Source organism: Plectropomus leopardus, chromosome 12 (genome assembly GCF_026936395.1).
Source record: "Plectropomus leopardus strain MGB_pleo_1.0 chromosome 12, ASM2693639v1, whole genome shotgun sequence".
NCBI lineage: Eukaryota > Metazoa > Chordata > Actinopteri > Perciformes > Serranidae > Plectropomus > Plectropomus leopardus.
In genome coordinates, this window is record NC_142187.1 from 10,583,498 (window position 1) to 10,600,825 (window position 17,328).

General features: G+C 39.3%; 1 protein-coding gene across 16 annotated transcripts in view; it reads left to right on the forward strand.

Annotated features, from left to right (window-relative positions):
• The window catches only part of LOC121951641 (partitioning defective 3 homolog), a 315,087-nt gene that overhangs the window by 205,715 nt on the left and 92,044 nt on the right, over positions 1 to 17,328 (forward strand). For 11 of the 16 annotated variants that reach the window (XM_042498044.2, XM_042498042.2, XM_042498046.2 and 8 more), the window contains 5 exons: positions 249 to 435; positions 2,483 to 2,634; positions 3,670 to 3,714; positions 13,289 to 13,519; positions 14,538 to 14,784. In XM_042498044.2, the coding sequence (XP_042353978.1) occupies positions 249 to 435; positions 2,483 to 2,634; positions 3,670 to 3,714; positions 13,289 to 13,519; positions 14,538 to 14,784 (862 nt within the window). The remainder of the gene's footprint in view (positions 1 to 248; positions 436 to 2,482; positions 2,635 to 3,669; positions 3,715 to 13,288; positions 13,520 to 14,537; positions 14,785 to 17,328) is intronic. The other 5 variants (XM_042498056.2, XM_042498052.2, XM_042498045.2 and 2 more) reach the window with 1 other exon arrangement.

Genomic DNA, 17,328 nt, shown 5'->3' on the forward strand with positions numbered 1-17,328 from the left:
AATTACACAGCAGTTTGCGGTTTTATAGAATTCTGTGTTTTATATTATGGTCATTTTCAGCTTTATACTTTTATTTTGGGTTTCTGCTAAAACACGTAAGCATGCTTTAATGTAAGACAATTTTTTTTTCTCCTACCATCTGCCTGAATATACCTGTGTTCACACTCCATCTGAAACGCTCTTAGTGCCTTTCTCTTTATGCATGAAAAAAATTGAAGGAATAAAAAAAAACATCTTGTCTCCTCCAGGAAACTATCAGCTCTCACCGACCGTCAACATGCCGCAGGACGACACAGTCATCATAGAGGACGACCGTCCGCCCCTCCTCCCACCCCACCTCTCCGACCAGTCGTCGTCCAGCTCCCATGACGATGTGGGTTTCACCGCTGACATGACACCGCCGTGGGCCAAAGAGCTTCCCGCACAGAACGACAGGTGGGTAAAATTTCAATTTGTCCCACCTCTGGGTCTTCCTTCAACATAATGTAAACACTTACGCTGAATTTAAGAGGTTTTCTATGTAGTCAAGGTCAAATTATTACCAGTATTTGAGTGGCGACACATTTAACTTACTTTGCTTTCACCTTAAGTTAGGTTTTAAATCGTGGACAAGCCTAGAATTTCCTGTCTAGCAAATACATTTTTTTAAATTTTACCATCTTAAAGCTTGTCATTTGAAAAAGGTCAGTGTGTCCCCCATGTCATCAGTTGTTGTATATTGGTGCAAGTGTGTTCTTGCTTTGACTGCCCCTGATTGTCAGCAGCTCTCTTAGGGGCAGCCGTCCTCTGTACTGGCCTCTCAGCCTGATGAGAAGGACCACCGTTCTGACACAGTGCTGCTGGGGGGCTGTTAGGTTTTGTAGTGTGTGTTTACATGTCAGCGTCACAGGATTCAAGAGAATGTATAGTGTCGAGATGCAACTAACCAGCTTTAAATAATCTGATAAATAACGTTTTATTTCTATCTTTTCAATAAACTGATTGTTAAGTTTATAAGATGACCTTCACATCTTCTTGTACTCCATGAAATGAGCATATTTTTTTGTGTTCTTGTCAGTGATGAGGAAGATGAAGGCTCCAGCTCGCTGATGAATCTTCCTTTATAATGACTCGCGCTGTCTCTCGTGTCTTTATTTATGTTCAGGCCTGAAAGTCATTTTCTCTCTCTATCTCTTCCCACAATCTCTTTTTAATTTCATCATTTGTTTCTTCTTTCTCCTCTTTTCACCCCGATTACTCTTTTCCTATTTTATTTTGTTCCTCTTTTGTTTAACTCTTGTCCTTTGCATTATCTTTTGTTCTTATCTGTCCCACACTGTCTTGTCTTTTTCTCCAATATAGTTTTTTTTGTTTAGCTTTTTCTCCTTTCTAGTCTCACTTTCATCTTTTTCTTTCACCGCGTCTCATTATATCTTAGAAACTCATTTAATTTCTTCTGTCTAAACCTCCCTCTTTCTCCTTTCTTACATTCTCTAAGCGTTTTCTTTCTCTTTAATTTTTCTCCTCCATATTGTCTTTCTGTCTCCAACTCCAGCTCTCATTGCCCCAGCCCTCGCTTTTGTTATTATTCCACTTTTTCTTCTCATTCTTTCCTAGATTCCCCTCCATCCTTTGTTCATCCTCTTTTCCCTCTTTGAACCCGACAAGTTCAAAACAAGAGAGGGTCTTTTAACTTTTTGAAGCTTTTTCACTTACACTCCACTTTTAGCTCTGTCTCCATGCCACCTCGATGGCTTTTGTTTTGTACTTTGTGCAACACATTCTCCTTCCCAACTCATCAAATATAGACACTTGGTCAGTGGCCCTACATGTCAAACTATGATGCTCTAGACGCCCCTCTAGTGTATCTTTGTTACAAATGTAACATAACGTCACATAACAAATGTCACTAGTGTTGTATGCTACACATACTGGCACACTTGTTGCTTGGGACATTTAAAAATGCGGCCACCAGGTGCATCTCATAACACCGCTAAAGGGTGCCTCTGTGTGTCGGTATCTGACGCAGAGGGTCACTGACCAGGTCTAGATATTTGACATGTTGGGAAGGAGACCGGGTTGCTTAGTTGTGATTCATTTACTTTAATTTTAAGAAGGGTTGCATATCGTTAGCTCTACTTAATCATTTGTTGGTAAAATTAACAATCACTTGATAGATAAATTGTTTGGGGTGGGGTTTTTTTAAATGCGTTTTGTCCTCAGTCAAGGCTCACAGCAGCATGTTGCATATATTTTGACAGCATTGCATAGCATATCGATTGATTAAATTGCACATGTTGAAAATTAGATTGCATTTTTAACAACTGATTAATGAATTGTCAACTAATTGTTATCATCCCTAATTTTAGGTGTCCATGTTTTGATAGAAAATGCTAGAAATATTAGTTTTCTGTACTAGTCATCTGTTCTGACACAGTTTTCTCTGTGTCGGATCAATACATTCAGTCTTATCTCCCTGTTACATCCTTTAATCCCCTTCCAGTAACCTGAATCCAGATGAAAATAATCCAGACGGGGCTTTCCAAAGGGAAGGATTCGGACGTCAGAGCATGTCGGAGAAACGCACCAAGCAGTTTGGCGATGCCGCTCAGCTCGAGATCATCAAAACACGCAAGTCCAAGAGCATGGACCTAGGTACAACTTTCAAAACCTCCACGTGCCTTCAATAATTTTGGATGTTCATCAGATTCCAGGTAGATAAGTCATGTTGTCCAAGAGCAGGGACTGAGGGAAAAACCTCCACCTGCTTTAAGTCAAACTATATGAGCATGACATTTCCACATAAACTGTAGGAGACTGAGAAATTATATCCTTAAGGTAATTTGCTCCTTCCTTAACTTGCTCCTTTGCCCTTTGGAAACATTTGGGCGTGAGTCCGTCTTATGTCAATTCTACATTTTCTAAGATACGTTTAAGGTTAAGCGTTAGGTACAGTTTGCTTCAACTATACATCATTGTTGCTCAAAATATACTTATCATAGCCACTCAGTAACCACTTGGGATTAACCCAAGATCACAAAACCTCCAAGCTGGTAAAATTCCCCTTTTCCCCCCATCAAAGTTGGTATAACAAAAAATTAGGTATTAAGGCTTATGTGCATGCTTCTGTAGAGTTTTTTTCTAAACTAAGTGCATTACCTACTTAAAACTCTTAGAAACGTTAAAAAAAAGTTTCCTGTAACCTTAAGCATTTATCCCCGCACGTCCCCATGTTTCAAACATGTTCCTTCTATTTTAAATGTATTCCACCCCCTTGCCTCTGTATGGAAACAGACTGTGCATCTCTCGCCAAAGTCAAGAACTTCACTGTGTTGATTCACCTTGAAATGGCTTCGAACAGTCGCTGATTGCTTTGGCTGCAACAGTCTCTCTGCTCGCACTCTCTATAATCATATCTAATCTTCCCGACCAGATTGCCGCTCTGTGCCGTGTTGATATCACAACAAGTCTGATTGCTATCCTCAAACCCTCTTTTCATTTCCCAACTCCCCCCATCCACCCACCCCCTCCTGCACCTCCTTGTCTCGCATGGCGTCCGTTCCTAATTGAGATGAAGCAGTTTGTGATGTTTGCAGCGCTACCTGGATGTTGCATGTGGAATGTCATGAGCACTAACTGAACCCCAAATGTTTGTATCCCTCCCCTCTTTCCTTCCCCTTCCTTTAACAGTAGCCGACGAGATTAACCTCACCCCTCGCCCTGAGACCAACACAGGTAAGGACTGGTGCATTGAAAGGTAGAACGGAATAATTACCTTCGCCATCATCACCATCACTTTTTCTTCTCAAGGTGCATATCCAAGGCCTGGGAATGAGGGATATAAACGGTATTTGACATTTATGTTAAATTGAAAGTCCCCGGGAGATTGTATTCATTCAAATAATATTGCTGTTTTATGATGTTATACCACATGATGTGTTATTGTCCAATCACATTTAGCACATAAAAGATGGCTCTGAAAGAATGGAATCTATGACCAGAAGAAGCAAATGTTCAAATTAAAACCATCTTACACAGGGGGAAGGCTTTTTAATTTGAAATACATTTTCAAGAAGTGTAGATTTTCATTTAAAGTAACTTAATAGTGATCCAAAGAATGTCAAAGTAGCACCAACTGGAACTAATGAGTGCATGAAAACAGTTGTTAATGTTATAAAGAGAAAGTCTGTGCAGAAGAATAGAGTGTGGCAGGAATATTTTCTCATACTGGTACAATTACTTAATGTTGTGCTGATTTTACCAAGACAACTGTTAAACACAAAGAGGACTGAGTTTGCTTTAACAGGAAACAGCTTTGACAGCAAAATAAGTGCATGTGCAAATTGGGAAAAATAGAAATAAAAATCAAATGCTTAACTCTCCCATTTAAATGTAGGCAGTAGGGTTCGGGGTCAGTACCTGATGCCTTTAAGGTATTGACCGAAATAACCCAGTACCAAATAGTATCAAAACATCTCTCAGACAAATGATAACCTCCATTTGATTCTTTTAACGTGCCGGGGGGTTTTCCCGCTCCATCCCCACTACCTGTCAGATTTGCTAACTTTCTGATTCTGTGGTCTCCGAAGCTGCTCTCATCTCAGCAAATGGTCAATTCAATGTCTGCCCAGTTAGCACAAGCTAGCAGCTACACCACACTGTTAAACAGTCTCAACAAACTCACAAAGGAATATCTTGACCCTGTCATTAAATGTGTTCAGAACTGTAGGTAACTATAGCCATGTGATGCTAATAGTACTGGTTACCCTTACGGTATTGACCGAAATAGCCCAATATCAAGTAGTTACAGAAACGTGTTCAGTCAAATGATACCTGCATCACATCCTTTTTTTTGCGCCAGGGATCATATCTTGGACCATTCTTACTCCCCACCTGATCAGTAAACTTTCTGTCGCTGCCATCTCGAGCCATTCATCTCAGCAAGTGGCCATTTCAATGTTGGCCCGGTTAGCACAAGCTAGCAGCTAAAATCCAACACCAAGCTGGTAAAACAGTCCTAACCAACTAATACTGAAATTGTGAAACTGTGTTCTTAAACCCTTTCATAACCATTAGGTAGCTATAGCCATGTGATGCCAACAGTTAGCCCTGTCACACAGTATGTATGATGCAGTTCAGAGAGCAGAGATGCCATCAAAACATTCAAATGTCTGGCTATACTACACACCAGTCCCTTCATATTATGGGTATTGGATTAAGTACTCTTTAGATACTGGTATCTCTTTAAAAATACTAGTATTGGTACTGGTATCGTAATTTTTAAATGATAGCCACCCCAATAAGCAGTAAGTTTTGCTTGTTCACTTGTTCAAAACCGGCCTTAACCCTTAAGTCCCAGGTCTTTCATATCATATCATATCTACCTCCACAGCCTATGTTTTCTTCATTTACTCTTTGTATTATAAGATAAAACCAGTACTGGTGTTTATTTATTTAATTACACAGTATAAAACTTTGAGGAACACTTGTAGCTGCAGAAGTGAGCCAGAGGAAGAAAATGTTTTCGTACCAGGAACTATAAATGGACTGTAACCTGTCTCTGTGGCTTTGCAGAACGGATCGATTCATAACAGACGTGACACAAATTGTACAGAAACAACGACAGACTTTAGATTGCACATATTGATTTACACATCCAAATTCACTGGCTAACTTGCAGTTGTTTTACGGAGGGTTTATTCACCGCTTTACTCTTTATGCATTTCTGTAGTGCTCCCCGTGTTTGGTGTTTTGCTCTTGACAAGACAAATTTGTCAGACTGCAGAGTGAAGACTCACACTCCTGGCCACAGTTTGAGGTCGCTGCCGAACATGGTTGTGAAAGCAGTCGGGTGACTACAGATTTGATTTTCTCCCTTTTGCCTCAGATGCGGCTGTAGCACTAATTGTTTTGTGTGTGTGTCGGGTCTGTACATGTGTGCTAGGAGAGGGATAGCAGAAAAAAAGCTCTCTGTCCTTGGTTAAGGCAGAGATCTGACAGCGAGTCATCTGTCATTGTCAAGTCTTGTGTATTTTCACTGTCGCTTTGACTGAATAGAAGGCCTGCCTCTGATAGCGGCTTGGACAAAGGGACGGACATGGCTGAAGGAAGACATGTAGATAAGGAGAAAGAGAGAGATGAGAATACTTTTGTTGAAACATTTTAATAGTGTGTGGGCAGCCAAGAGATGGACATAGTTTTCAGCTTTATGTCATGTTATGATGTCATGAGTCGGCAAGGATGAGGTGTATCTGCTAAAACATTGGCAACAGATGAGTCAGCTGTACAGTTGCATAATATGACAACAACCAGGAAAAGTTATCAACATAGCATGCAATACATCTTGCAACCCATCATGTCTTCATACCTTAATCACAAGGTAAGTGGTTTGGCAGTGCCAATTAAATTATTAGCAGATGGCTATAATCTGGCCTGTTTACCTGTATGGTGATGCACATGAACTTGCACCGTCCCCTCTCAAATGAATAAAATTAAATTAAATATTGATCTGCCATCTATTCATTTGTTGATCTGCCACCTCTGTGGTTTAGGTCTAGTTACGCTAAGGCAACAAAAACCACTTGATTAAAGGTAGTGAAAAGTCATGGCTAAACAAAATATTGTCTCTTAGTATGAGACAAAAATCCATTGCCAGGAGAGAAGACTTATACTTCACCACCAAAATGACCAGTGTTGTCATTTTTGTAGTGAGGATAGTCTTATCTATGCTCAAGGGCAATACCATTTTGATTGTACAGTTATATAGTGTTTTAATTGTTGAATTCTTTGAGCACCGGTGAAGAGTTGATATGACTGTTGAGAGGTGCAAACTGACTGACTGAGCATTGATATGGACTGGTAGGGACATGTATTATCTTCTAACTTTCTTTCCATCTGACACTCAAGAGGAAACTAGTTTTATCATTGTTTTGGCTTTTTTAAGTTGTCTCTAACCAAACTCATGAAAGAATTTGCACACATGTGAGAGCACTTTTTTCTAGTGATAATCAACTTGCCTTCACTGCAAATCGTATTCTTTCATTTAACCCCATTGTTACACCTGAGTCAGAATGATCTGCATTCACATTAATATTCTGAAATGATCTTATTACACTGGCAGATTTTTACGGTACAGATTCTAATTACTAATTCTTTTTAAGGTGGTTTTGTGGTGTGAAGTTTGGAATTGAATACCTATTCAATTTCCCTAATGCTGTGGGCTAATAGATTTCACTCTGTTTTTTTAAGTATGCGGGGTTTATTTTCACTTTGTGGGCCCCTGGTGTCACTTTACCAATATTTAAAAAAAATGCCTACTCCCCAGTAAGTCTAAATGATCCATGGTCCATTTCCCAAAGCCAAAACACAACCATCCTGCTGAAACTAAAGACTGTGACAGCTCTGAGAGATGGGATATAGTAGCCATCGTCTGCTGAGCTGTGATTGGCTGAGAGGTTTATTGACACAGGCCACTTCCACATGTGAGACGAGGACACTTCAGTGATAGAAGACAATGCAGGACTTTTGGCAGTGTTGAGAGCAACATGCAGACTTTGTCAGCCTTTTTTGAAGTATATAATAGATTCCTGTCAGAAAGTGTCCTGTAGATGATCCGTTTGAAGTTCACATTACAAGTCAATTAAAATTAATTTTGGAAAGTGGGAAATATTTGCTATTCCTGAAACAGGATTCGATGTTATTCTGTTGTGGATTATTGTTGCTCAGTAGCTGGGGAGTGACCCTTAAGCTAGCAGCAATGACCTCAAATCAGAGATCATAACAAGAAAAGAGTTTGACCGAAATAGAAAATTAATAAATTGGATTCATTTCCAACTATTGATACAGCCTTGTCAAACATGGTTATTTACCTAAAAGGCAGATAACTTGAAAATGTGTTAAAATTTGGAAGTCACTTTGTTATTCTGTTAATTTGTTACCGGACTGACCAACAGCCTGACTTTTCTTTACATTTGATGGTGTTTGTGTCACTTTTGCAGATACAAAAAGCCCACATTTCTGCAACCAACCTCAGAGTTATTTCTCATCACATAGTGAACTGTATAGAGATGATAGTGGTAGTGAAATCGAATGATAGCTGATTTCCTCTCTGCACACTGAATCAATAACCCTGCTGTTGCCAGTTCCAGGTGCGTGTGGTGTCAACACCAATCTGACCTTTCCGTGTTCCAGCTGCAACACGACTGCTCTGTATTTGTTATTGTAAGCCTGTCACTGCTTAACTTGGTAGGATTGTGTTTATCTGCAGATGAGTAGGGGGTGTCACTCTGTCCAAACACACTGACACAGATACTCGAAGCTGACTGACTGGTTGCCAGATTTGAAATAATCCATTTAGCTTTCTTTTTACATTTCTGTCAGACACTGTATGTGAGCTGTGTTGTTTTACGCCAAAAAGGAAATGCAAAAAGATGAGCATACTCACTTTTTTTGAAGTAGGCCTGGACAATATTTATTGATATTACATCACAACCATGATAAGAAACTAGATATCATCTTATCATCTTATATTTTGGATAAAAAGTACCCCAAGAATGATTCCTAAAACCTGGAAATGAGATAGCATTTCAGCACCTCCAGTTTCCTCATCTCAAAGTCAGTGGGCTTTTAGGTTAGAAGCCTGAAATAAGGTCCTTGGATAACACAAGCTTAAGAGACTTTCACATTTTGTACTGTGACATAAAATACATCAGTAATTCAGCTTTTTGTGTCAAAAAAAAGAGGTGGTTGCTAACAGGTGACAAAATGATACTACAGAATTTCATCGCAGCACACCACGCCAAACACGACATTACAGCCTCATACCAGTGGCGACGTTAAGTCATGCAGCTGTGTTGTCATTTGTTCGTAGCCTAACATTAGTTTTTTACTTCTGGCGATTATGTTTAGGCTTTAAAACTCCTAAACGTGGAGTTCCTTTGTGAAGATTACCTTGCTGAGCAAAACATGCAAGTTTCAGAAATGTTGTTTGCCACAGTGTTTTTTTGGTTTTTTTTGTTTTTTTGCTATAATCCAAATTCTAATGGGAAAAATTCATAGGGTTTGTTTTACAAGGGAACCAGGGCAATGCTAACTTTTGTGTAGACCTACAGAAAAGCTTACCCCGGGGGCACTCTAAAGTAATATTGCAAGTGTCTTTTACTGGCTTTAAAGGCTGCATTACAGTACGTTAATTTTCAGAACTTACCAGACTGCTCTACCTGTTCTATTATTTCCTTCTTCCACTTGTTTTTTGACTTTCTCTGTATCACCCAATCCTATTATAAAGCACTTTATTTCAAATGGCCTGAGTACACTCTCTGTGGCCACATATGCCTGACAGAACTATGTTTCACCAAAACCTTATCAGCAGGTTATTTGAAAGTCTTTCAAAAAGAAAACAAGTTTTTCATGTTTGCAACTAAATGCCATTTGTCAGATCTCCAATGCAGTGTAAATTATCTGGGTGTTTTTTTTTAACTCCCACTGAAGTGTGACTGTAGTGAATGGCGCCGGGCAAAGCCTTTAAATAAAGTGGGTGTGCAGCGTGAAAAGCCTATCAGCCCGGCTCTCAGTGAGACATTAAGGGAACAGGACAGGCTGATGAGAATGAATGGGAGGCCGCCAGCCCACTCGCTTGTTCACTCTGCATGTATTCAATTTTCCATTTCTATTTTTTCCTCTCCATCTTTATTCTTTTTTTTCAGTCAGTCTCACTGTAAACAAGAAACTTGGCACTTTTTTTAGCTTCCTTCTAGACTATTTGGGATCATTCTTACAACCCTAGCAGGCTATTTGAATAAATTTCAATATATTTCACCCTAATTGATTGTAAGAACAATTTGCTTTGTGTGAAGAAAGCCAAGAACATTATGCTTAGAATGATAATTGTAATCACAAAAAAACAGCAAATACAGTAAATATGATGAGATTGAGACATTTTGCCCCTCTCCAAAGACACAAAAAGATGTCTTAAATTGGATGCCTCTGTCCGCACAATAACATGTAGTGCACTGCGTACGCTACATTGTCACTTGTGTTGTGACATTGTAGTGTTGTCTCATATCAAATATGGATGTTGCACAAAACAGAAACTGAAATAATGATTGCAAGGTCTTGCAGCTTTTCTATATCTGCTGCTACTCGGAGCATTATCGCCAGTATTTGAGGAATGATTGTCAATCGTTAATTAATAAAATTAAATGCTTTCACGACAGGTTTCTATAACTATGAATGTCCTACTGATACTGGCTGAATCTATCAATGGCTGATCTACACAGTGAATTATATCTGCCGCATTTTGCTAGATCTGTAGACCGTGTAGCTTACACCACAAAACCACAGGCTGAATAAATAATGGCAGCAGCTGTCGTGAAGTTACCCATTGGTTTGTCGGATACTGTTTTGAAGCCTCCAGTTCGACATTTCGGCTACCGACATCTTGGATCTGATTTGCAGACTGTAGCAAAGCCTCGTTAACCGCCTGTCACTCAAGCAGCCTTCCCTTGAATATTCATAAAACTTAGGGCCTCAATAAAATTCAAATGGGTTAGGAAGAATTATGAGTTATTAAGAAATCCTCTGTTGACACGAATGTTGAAATCAGCAATAGTGACCAAAACTTTACATATTTGTTTGTTTTGTTTTGTTTTTTTATTTGTACCAGGCTGCAAACATGTTTATCTCTGTGGTAAAATTGCGTATTTTAAAATGGATGTCTGTGAAGATTTACTCTGTCTAGAGTCAGCACTAAAGTCATTATCATTTGCAGGCCCAAATTTTTATGGAATTAACCAAAGAAACAAACCAATGGCTTTTATCCTACAACAGTACAGTGATAGCGAAAAAAAGACATTCATATTTGTATAATGTTTTGGTGTTTACCGCAGTAGTCGCACAAAATTTCACAAGTTTTAAATGTTTTTATGGTCCCACCCCTTTTGCCACATGGTAGAAACGTGACCATTGACGGTGAGAAGTGTCCAACATTCAACACTCAACTTTTTTGACTGCTTTGATTGCAGTATGTGGGTGCTCATAGTCCACTTATGAACTCAAAATAGCAGGAGTAAGTACAGAATGATCTGATTTGAGACACAGCAATAGTTAATATTCAGTGAACTGTGGCTTTTTGAAAAGGTTACTCAAACAGGAATAAGTCTTCTGTCTTTGACATTTATTTTTCTATCTCCTCTTTCCCTCTTCACCCGTACTTTAACTCCAGATTTTTGCTGTTCTTCTCCTCCATCACTCTTTCCTCCTCCTCTCTCTCTCTCTCTCTCTCTCTCTTGTATCTTTACTCACTCTTCTTCCTCCTGGCACCTCATGTTAATCTGTCAGACCTTGTGTATTTTGTAGCCTTCTGCTACAGTAGCTCTAAAGTGACACCACCCAGGAGATTAGGACTCTCCCATTTACCTTCATACCTCCTCACCTTATCTTCTTACGTTTATTTGCCGCTGTCCTCAGCCTGTGAAAGGTGCCATATGGGAACAAAAATTATGCCCGCACCACCGTACAAATAGTATTACTTTAATTAAACTGTCATGTTTCTCCTATTTTGCTGTTGGTTATTTTCATTCAGAGCCACATCTTGTAATGAAATTTGTAGTCAGTCAGGAGGAATGTCACACACCCACACACAAATACACACAACTGATCAGTTTCCTGCTTGGTGAAACAAACGGTACTCAGGTTTAAATATGGTGTGCTGTTGTTAGCGTTGCTTATTGGTTCTCTGAGGCTACCGTAGGCATATTCAGGTGGGCCAGGTGTTTCTTTTTTACTTATTAAGCAATAGTGGCAACATTAATAGGTGTCATTACTGATACAAAGCTGGTTTATTCAATGGTTTTATATGCTTACTGGCTTCTGTGTTGGTGCTATCACACTTACTGTGTGTACTGATGACATTTTCAGTGGACAGTCACCTTGAGGGTCATGGTGAGATTGGCTGGAGCAAATCCCAGATTCCACCACAAAAATAAAAACATACTCATATGACTCAGTGGTACAGTCTCTGAGGTCATACTTGGACAGCTGTAGTTGTTGGTCATTTTGAATTGGCAGAAGATGCCTTATTTTGAAATGTGTGTCATATTGCTGAGTCAGCTTTTGCACTGAAAAATGTATCTCATCCTCTCAATCCATCCTCTTGAACCGTCCTGTGAAGTCATAATGTAACACAACTCATGATAATGTTGCTTCTCTTGCATTGCATCATACTTTGTCCCTGGGGATATTTTCAACACATCCAAGGTCAATGTGTGCGTATTAATTGTGGTCAGATTTTGTTGTTTATTACTGCACTAAAGATGTGATCAAGTAGCTCTGAAGGTTGAGCAGAACAAGAATAAAAATAGGATGTAGGTAAATCTAGATTGTAGGTTTTGGGAATGAAAAATACTAAAATAGATAAGAAGCTGTTAATAATTAAGAAGAATTCAGATTGGGATAAACTTTTACTGGGGTTTCCCACACATACATTTATTTGTGGCAGCCCACCACAACAAAAACATATTTCACCACAAAGATTTTCTATTTTTGGCGTTGGATTGTTCATTAGCAGCACTGTTGAAATATATTCATGATTCAGTTATACATTGCTCCACACTTCCAGAGTGCAGTGTGTACTCTGGGCACAAAAGAACTTCAGGCGTTTTGAAAGTTAATCATTCATTACGCTGGGTCTTAAAGTTTACTCGCAGGAGTTGCTCCTCTCATCCATTGATGTGATCGGATCAGCTCTGAACAGATTGATAGATCAATTGTTCACCCCATGAGTCACAAACTGCTCCGAAGGAGGAAAAAAAGGACTCATGTAGAGTTTCACCTGCCTTGGGTTCACAGACCAGCAAAAAGCTCTGAATTTAGAAAGGGGACACAGAATGATACAAAAGGACACACACGCATTTAAAAGTAAAAAAAAAAAAAAGAAGAAAGTTTGCTGTCATGGTTTTTCCCCACCCCCCAGGGTCCACTTCAGCTACACGTACACAGTAATTCTGTGGGAAACACTGTCAATAATAATATATAATATTTCCAATACTTTTTACAGCATTGTTGCTGAACTATTGCATATATTTTTGTTCCATCCCTGAGGGGAGTTGTCTGAGAAAAATTAGATTTACTTCCCTTCTCAGCTGTTAGAAGTTAATAAGAATGACCTGGTAGCTGGTTAGCTCAGACTGGTGTAGAATAGAAATGGATGGACCATCGGATACTACAGTATACACTTCTAAGACAGATTTAGTAGATTTGGTGAAAATTGTTTCTATTTCCGAAAGTACATACCTCTGTATCCTCCCATCAGGTTCATCCACAAAAGATGTGGGACCATCACTCGGCCTAAAGAAGTCCAGCTCCCTCGAGAGCCTTCAGACAGCAGTTGCCGAGGTAACCCTCAATGGGGACCTCCCGTTCCACCGGCCGCGCCCCCGTATCATCAGGGGCCGAGGCTGCAACGAGAGCTTCAGAGCAGCCATCGACAAATCCTATGACCGACCAGCTGCGACAGAAGATGACGATGAGGGCATGGAAACATGTAAGATTCATCATTTGCTTATCAGCCAACTGTTCACAAAACTGTCCTCTGTCTGAAAAATCACAGGTTTGATCCGGCCCGACTTTTACATCCATCTGCAGTTGGGACTCCTGTCAGTGTCCTTCATCAAGGAAATTCAACCTCAGTAACTCTATACTGCTGGAGCATGCCACAATCAGTAACACTGCATCATGGGTTGATGAGATGAAACTAACACAACAATGATGGTCAATAGTAAGGATTGATATTGAAACTGATATCGTGCAGCCACTAAAACTTGGATGACGCTTCCAAACTGATGCATGGGAGTGACAGCATTCTGACTAATGCTCAATATCTGGCAGCTGATTTTATCACTGCTTGTGGCAATGGCATATCGCTGACTCAGGATGTAACCAGCTACTGCATTAGATGTCAGATGTATCACACTGTCAATATGAGGCATCTTAAAGGGGAAGAGTTAGGAGAATGGATAGTTTTGTGTCTCGTCTCTTTTCCTCTTCCTTTTTATGTTGACATGACTTAAAATGTTTCAAACACAGGTGGTCTTAATCGGATTACATTAGAACAGGTAAATAGACTGTACTGTTAAATTTAATCTGTCATACCGGAAAAGAAAGGTATTTTAACAGCTTTTCAAAAAACATAATGTTTCCTATCTGAAGTGAATATTATAGTAACATGCCATAGTGCCATCAAATAGTAATTTATATATTGCATTTCTTCATTTTATAAGAGTCAGAGTCTAATGGTCTCTAATTATCACTATCTCATTGTAGAACAGCTCTTCAGTCACTTGTAATATGTAATTAAATTGCATTAGGCTCCTCTTGGCACTTAGGAGACATAATTACACATTTATGAGTCTTACAGATTTTCATTTATTCGGCTTATGGATTTTCATGTGATAGAGTTCTACTTAAAATTACTGTACCTGCTCATTGGTTAAAAAGAACATGTTCTCCACTTTCCTCCATGTTTCTTTCTGTGTCCCTCTTATGTCTTCTCCTCTCTCTAGTGGAGGAGGACACAGAGGAGAGTTCCCGATCAGGGAGAGACTCTGTGTCCACAGTGGCTGACCAGACCCCACTGTCCGGCACAGAGAAACCCCTGGTCAACGGCACAAATCGTACCAAAGAGGAGAAGAAGAAAGATAAAGACAAAGACAAAGGGGGGAAGGAGAAGAAGAAGCAGGAGGGAGGGAAGGAGAAAGAAAAGGGGAAACCCAAGAAGGGCATGCTGAAAGGACTTGGTGACATGTTCAGGTAAGACTGTAAAAAAAAAAAAGAGTACACATTTTTCCCTCACAAACAAGTACTAAAATCAGTTTAATTACATTCTTTAAGCAGGGTTTCCCACACATTCATGTATTTGTGGAGGCCTGCAACAATTAAAACATCTGAAGCTGGATTGTCCATAGCACCACATTCTCGGAGCACGGAATACACTCTGGGCACAGATGGAGCAGAAAATTGCCAGGCGCATTGAAAGTGAAGCTTAACCATTCTGCTGGGTCTAATCAATTATCCATGCCACGAATTACAAACTGCTGCTGAGGAAAAAAAGAACTTTGGCTGCGCTGTGTTTACAGACGTACGAACACCTCAGCATTTTGAGAGGGGCTATCAAATGATACAAGAGCACACACATGCATGCAGTTGTTGTTCACCCCCTCCCCGTCATCAGCTACTGCCACACACACACACACACACAAAAACACACACACAAAAAAACACACACACACTCATTCTGTTGGATACACTGTTAAAGGTTTTTCTTTATGTTGTATGTCAACATTTTATTCAAGCATTTTCAAATTAAACCGATAGGTAAGAACAGTCTTGTCCAGTAGACCTATTGGCAAGTTTTCTTGAGTAAGTTGAATATTTAGTGTCATGCTCAAAGACATTTAGGTTGTAGATTTTACTTAATGGACCGTTTATATTTTTTTCATACCCTGCAAGACTTTTCTTGAGAGTTTTGGACACACACAATCTACTGTGTAAGAACATAGTGTAATAAGTACACAGTGTGTCCAGAGCTTATCTTTTTTGTTGTCAGTACATTGTGTAGTAGAGAGATTTTCATTTAACAATTTTACTGTATTATTATTATTATAATTATCTGTTCATTGCACAATGTTAGCACAAAACTTTCCCAGACTACACAATCGTATGTACGCTGAATCAGAGATCAGGCGAGGACTGGGATGCATTCAATATCACTCTGCCTGTCCAAAACACACAGATCAATATCGACTGCAAACAGCTGATACATCCTTATTGAGTGAGTTTTGTGTGCTGTCTTCCTGTGTGAAGAAAGAGTCCCTTAAATTACCAGGTTGATATGTCTGTTAACACATGGGCAACCTGTAATATTCTTTAAACAGATTTAACATCTAACCACACTTTTGGAAGGCTTTTACCTAAAAGATATCATTTCTTCAGCGAGTGAAACAGATGAACAGGATAGACCGAAGTTGTGGAACTACAGCACTATAGAGTGTGACGAAACACTAATTAGACTCCAAACATTTGACCTTTGTGGTTTATTTTCCTGAAATGAATTCCTTCTCTAACGTTTTACTCGTCAAACAATACCTCATAGCTAAACTGACAGAAACTCTCTCTCCTACATACATAAGCACACATCCTATTAGTGAATAGTCTATACATTCCTCCCCTTTCTCCATTTCCATTACCTTTGGAGTCCAGGTCATTTGGTCTGTCCTCCCTTTGTCTGATGAGTTGGGAAGCCTCTGGGGTCGGCCAGTGATATATCCGTATATCATAATAGCCAAAGTGGCGGTAACAGGGATGGAAAAACAGTGATTCTTGTCAGAGGAAGGAATGTAATGAGGTCCACAAGGGATGGAGAGAGACAGAGTGAAAAGATTGAAGAAAGGAAGATACAGTGTCATGCAACTGGTAGTGAAAGACAAACAAAAAAAACTGTTGTTGGAGACAAAAACTGAATGACAGAGACTAATACAAGCCTACTGAAAATGTTTATTTTTGGCCCTGTAAATGGCATTTTTATATAATAATCTAAACTCAAAGCAATTTTCCTCGATTTGGGTTTTCAGCTCCATCTCACAGTCTTCACCAGCAGATGGAATTTTCTTGATTTTTTTGGAGAAATCTCGGATGACAAGGTCACATATATTTTGTCACTGGATGGTAATGAAGCCATCTTCATGGCAAAAAAGCTCTCGAAAAAACTATTTAGAGGACGTTAAGATCATTTTTATCCAACTCTCGTCTTTGTTGTCAATTCACAAAGGAAAAGAAAACACCCACACAATAAATTCATGCTCCCCAAAAAGAGATTGACTGAGTACAGCTATTGCATTTTGATATTAAATTTTATTCAGGTAATACTTAATGTGTAACCAATAGGGTCTATGTGTAGATTTCACCTAATTGAACTCTGATGTAAATCCCAGGTTGAGCCTCCAGGTACATCACTGACTTGAAATTGAACCATTCAATATCAGTAATTATTTGAAAATTTCCTCAAAAATGTTTAATTACGACATGTCTTATTGCATACTTCAGCCCTGAAATACGTATACTGTAAGACTTTGTTAGATTTTAAATGTCTTTCAAGATAGAGGTGTATTGTGCGAAGAAGGAAAAAGGGAAAAGAATTAATGAGAGATTGTCTACACAAAGAAATGAGGGAGGTTAGTAAAGCCTCTTCCCCATTGCATTAAAACCCCACAACATCTGGCTTTTGTATTTGATAAGAAAGGTAACTTGCTAATTTTCACCCCTTTACCTTTGCGGTGCACCTCCCATTTCTGCCCA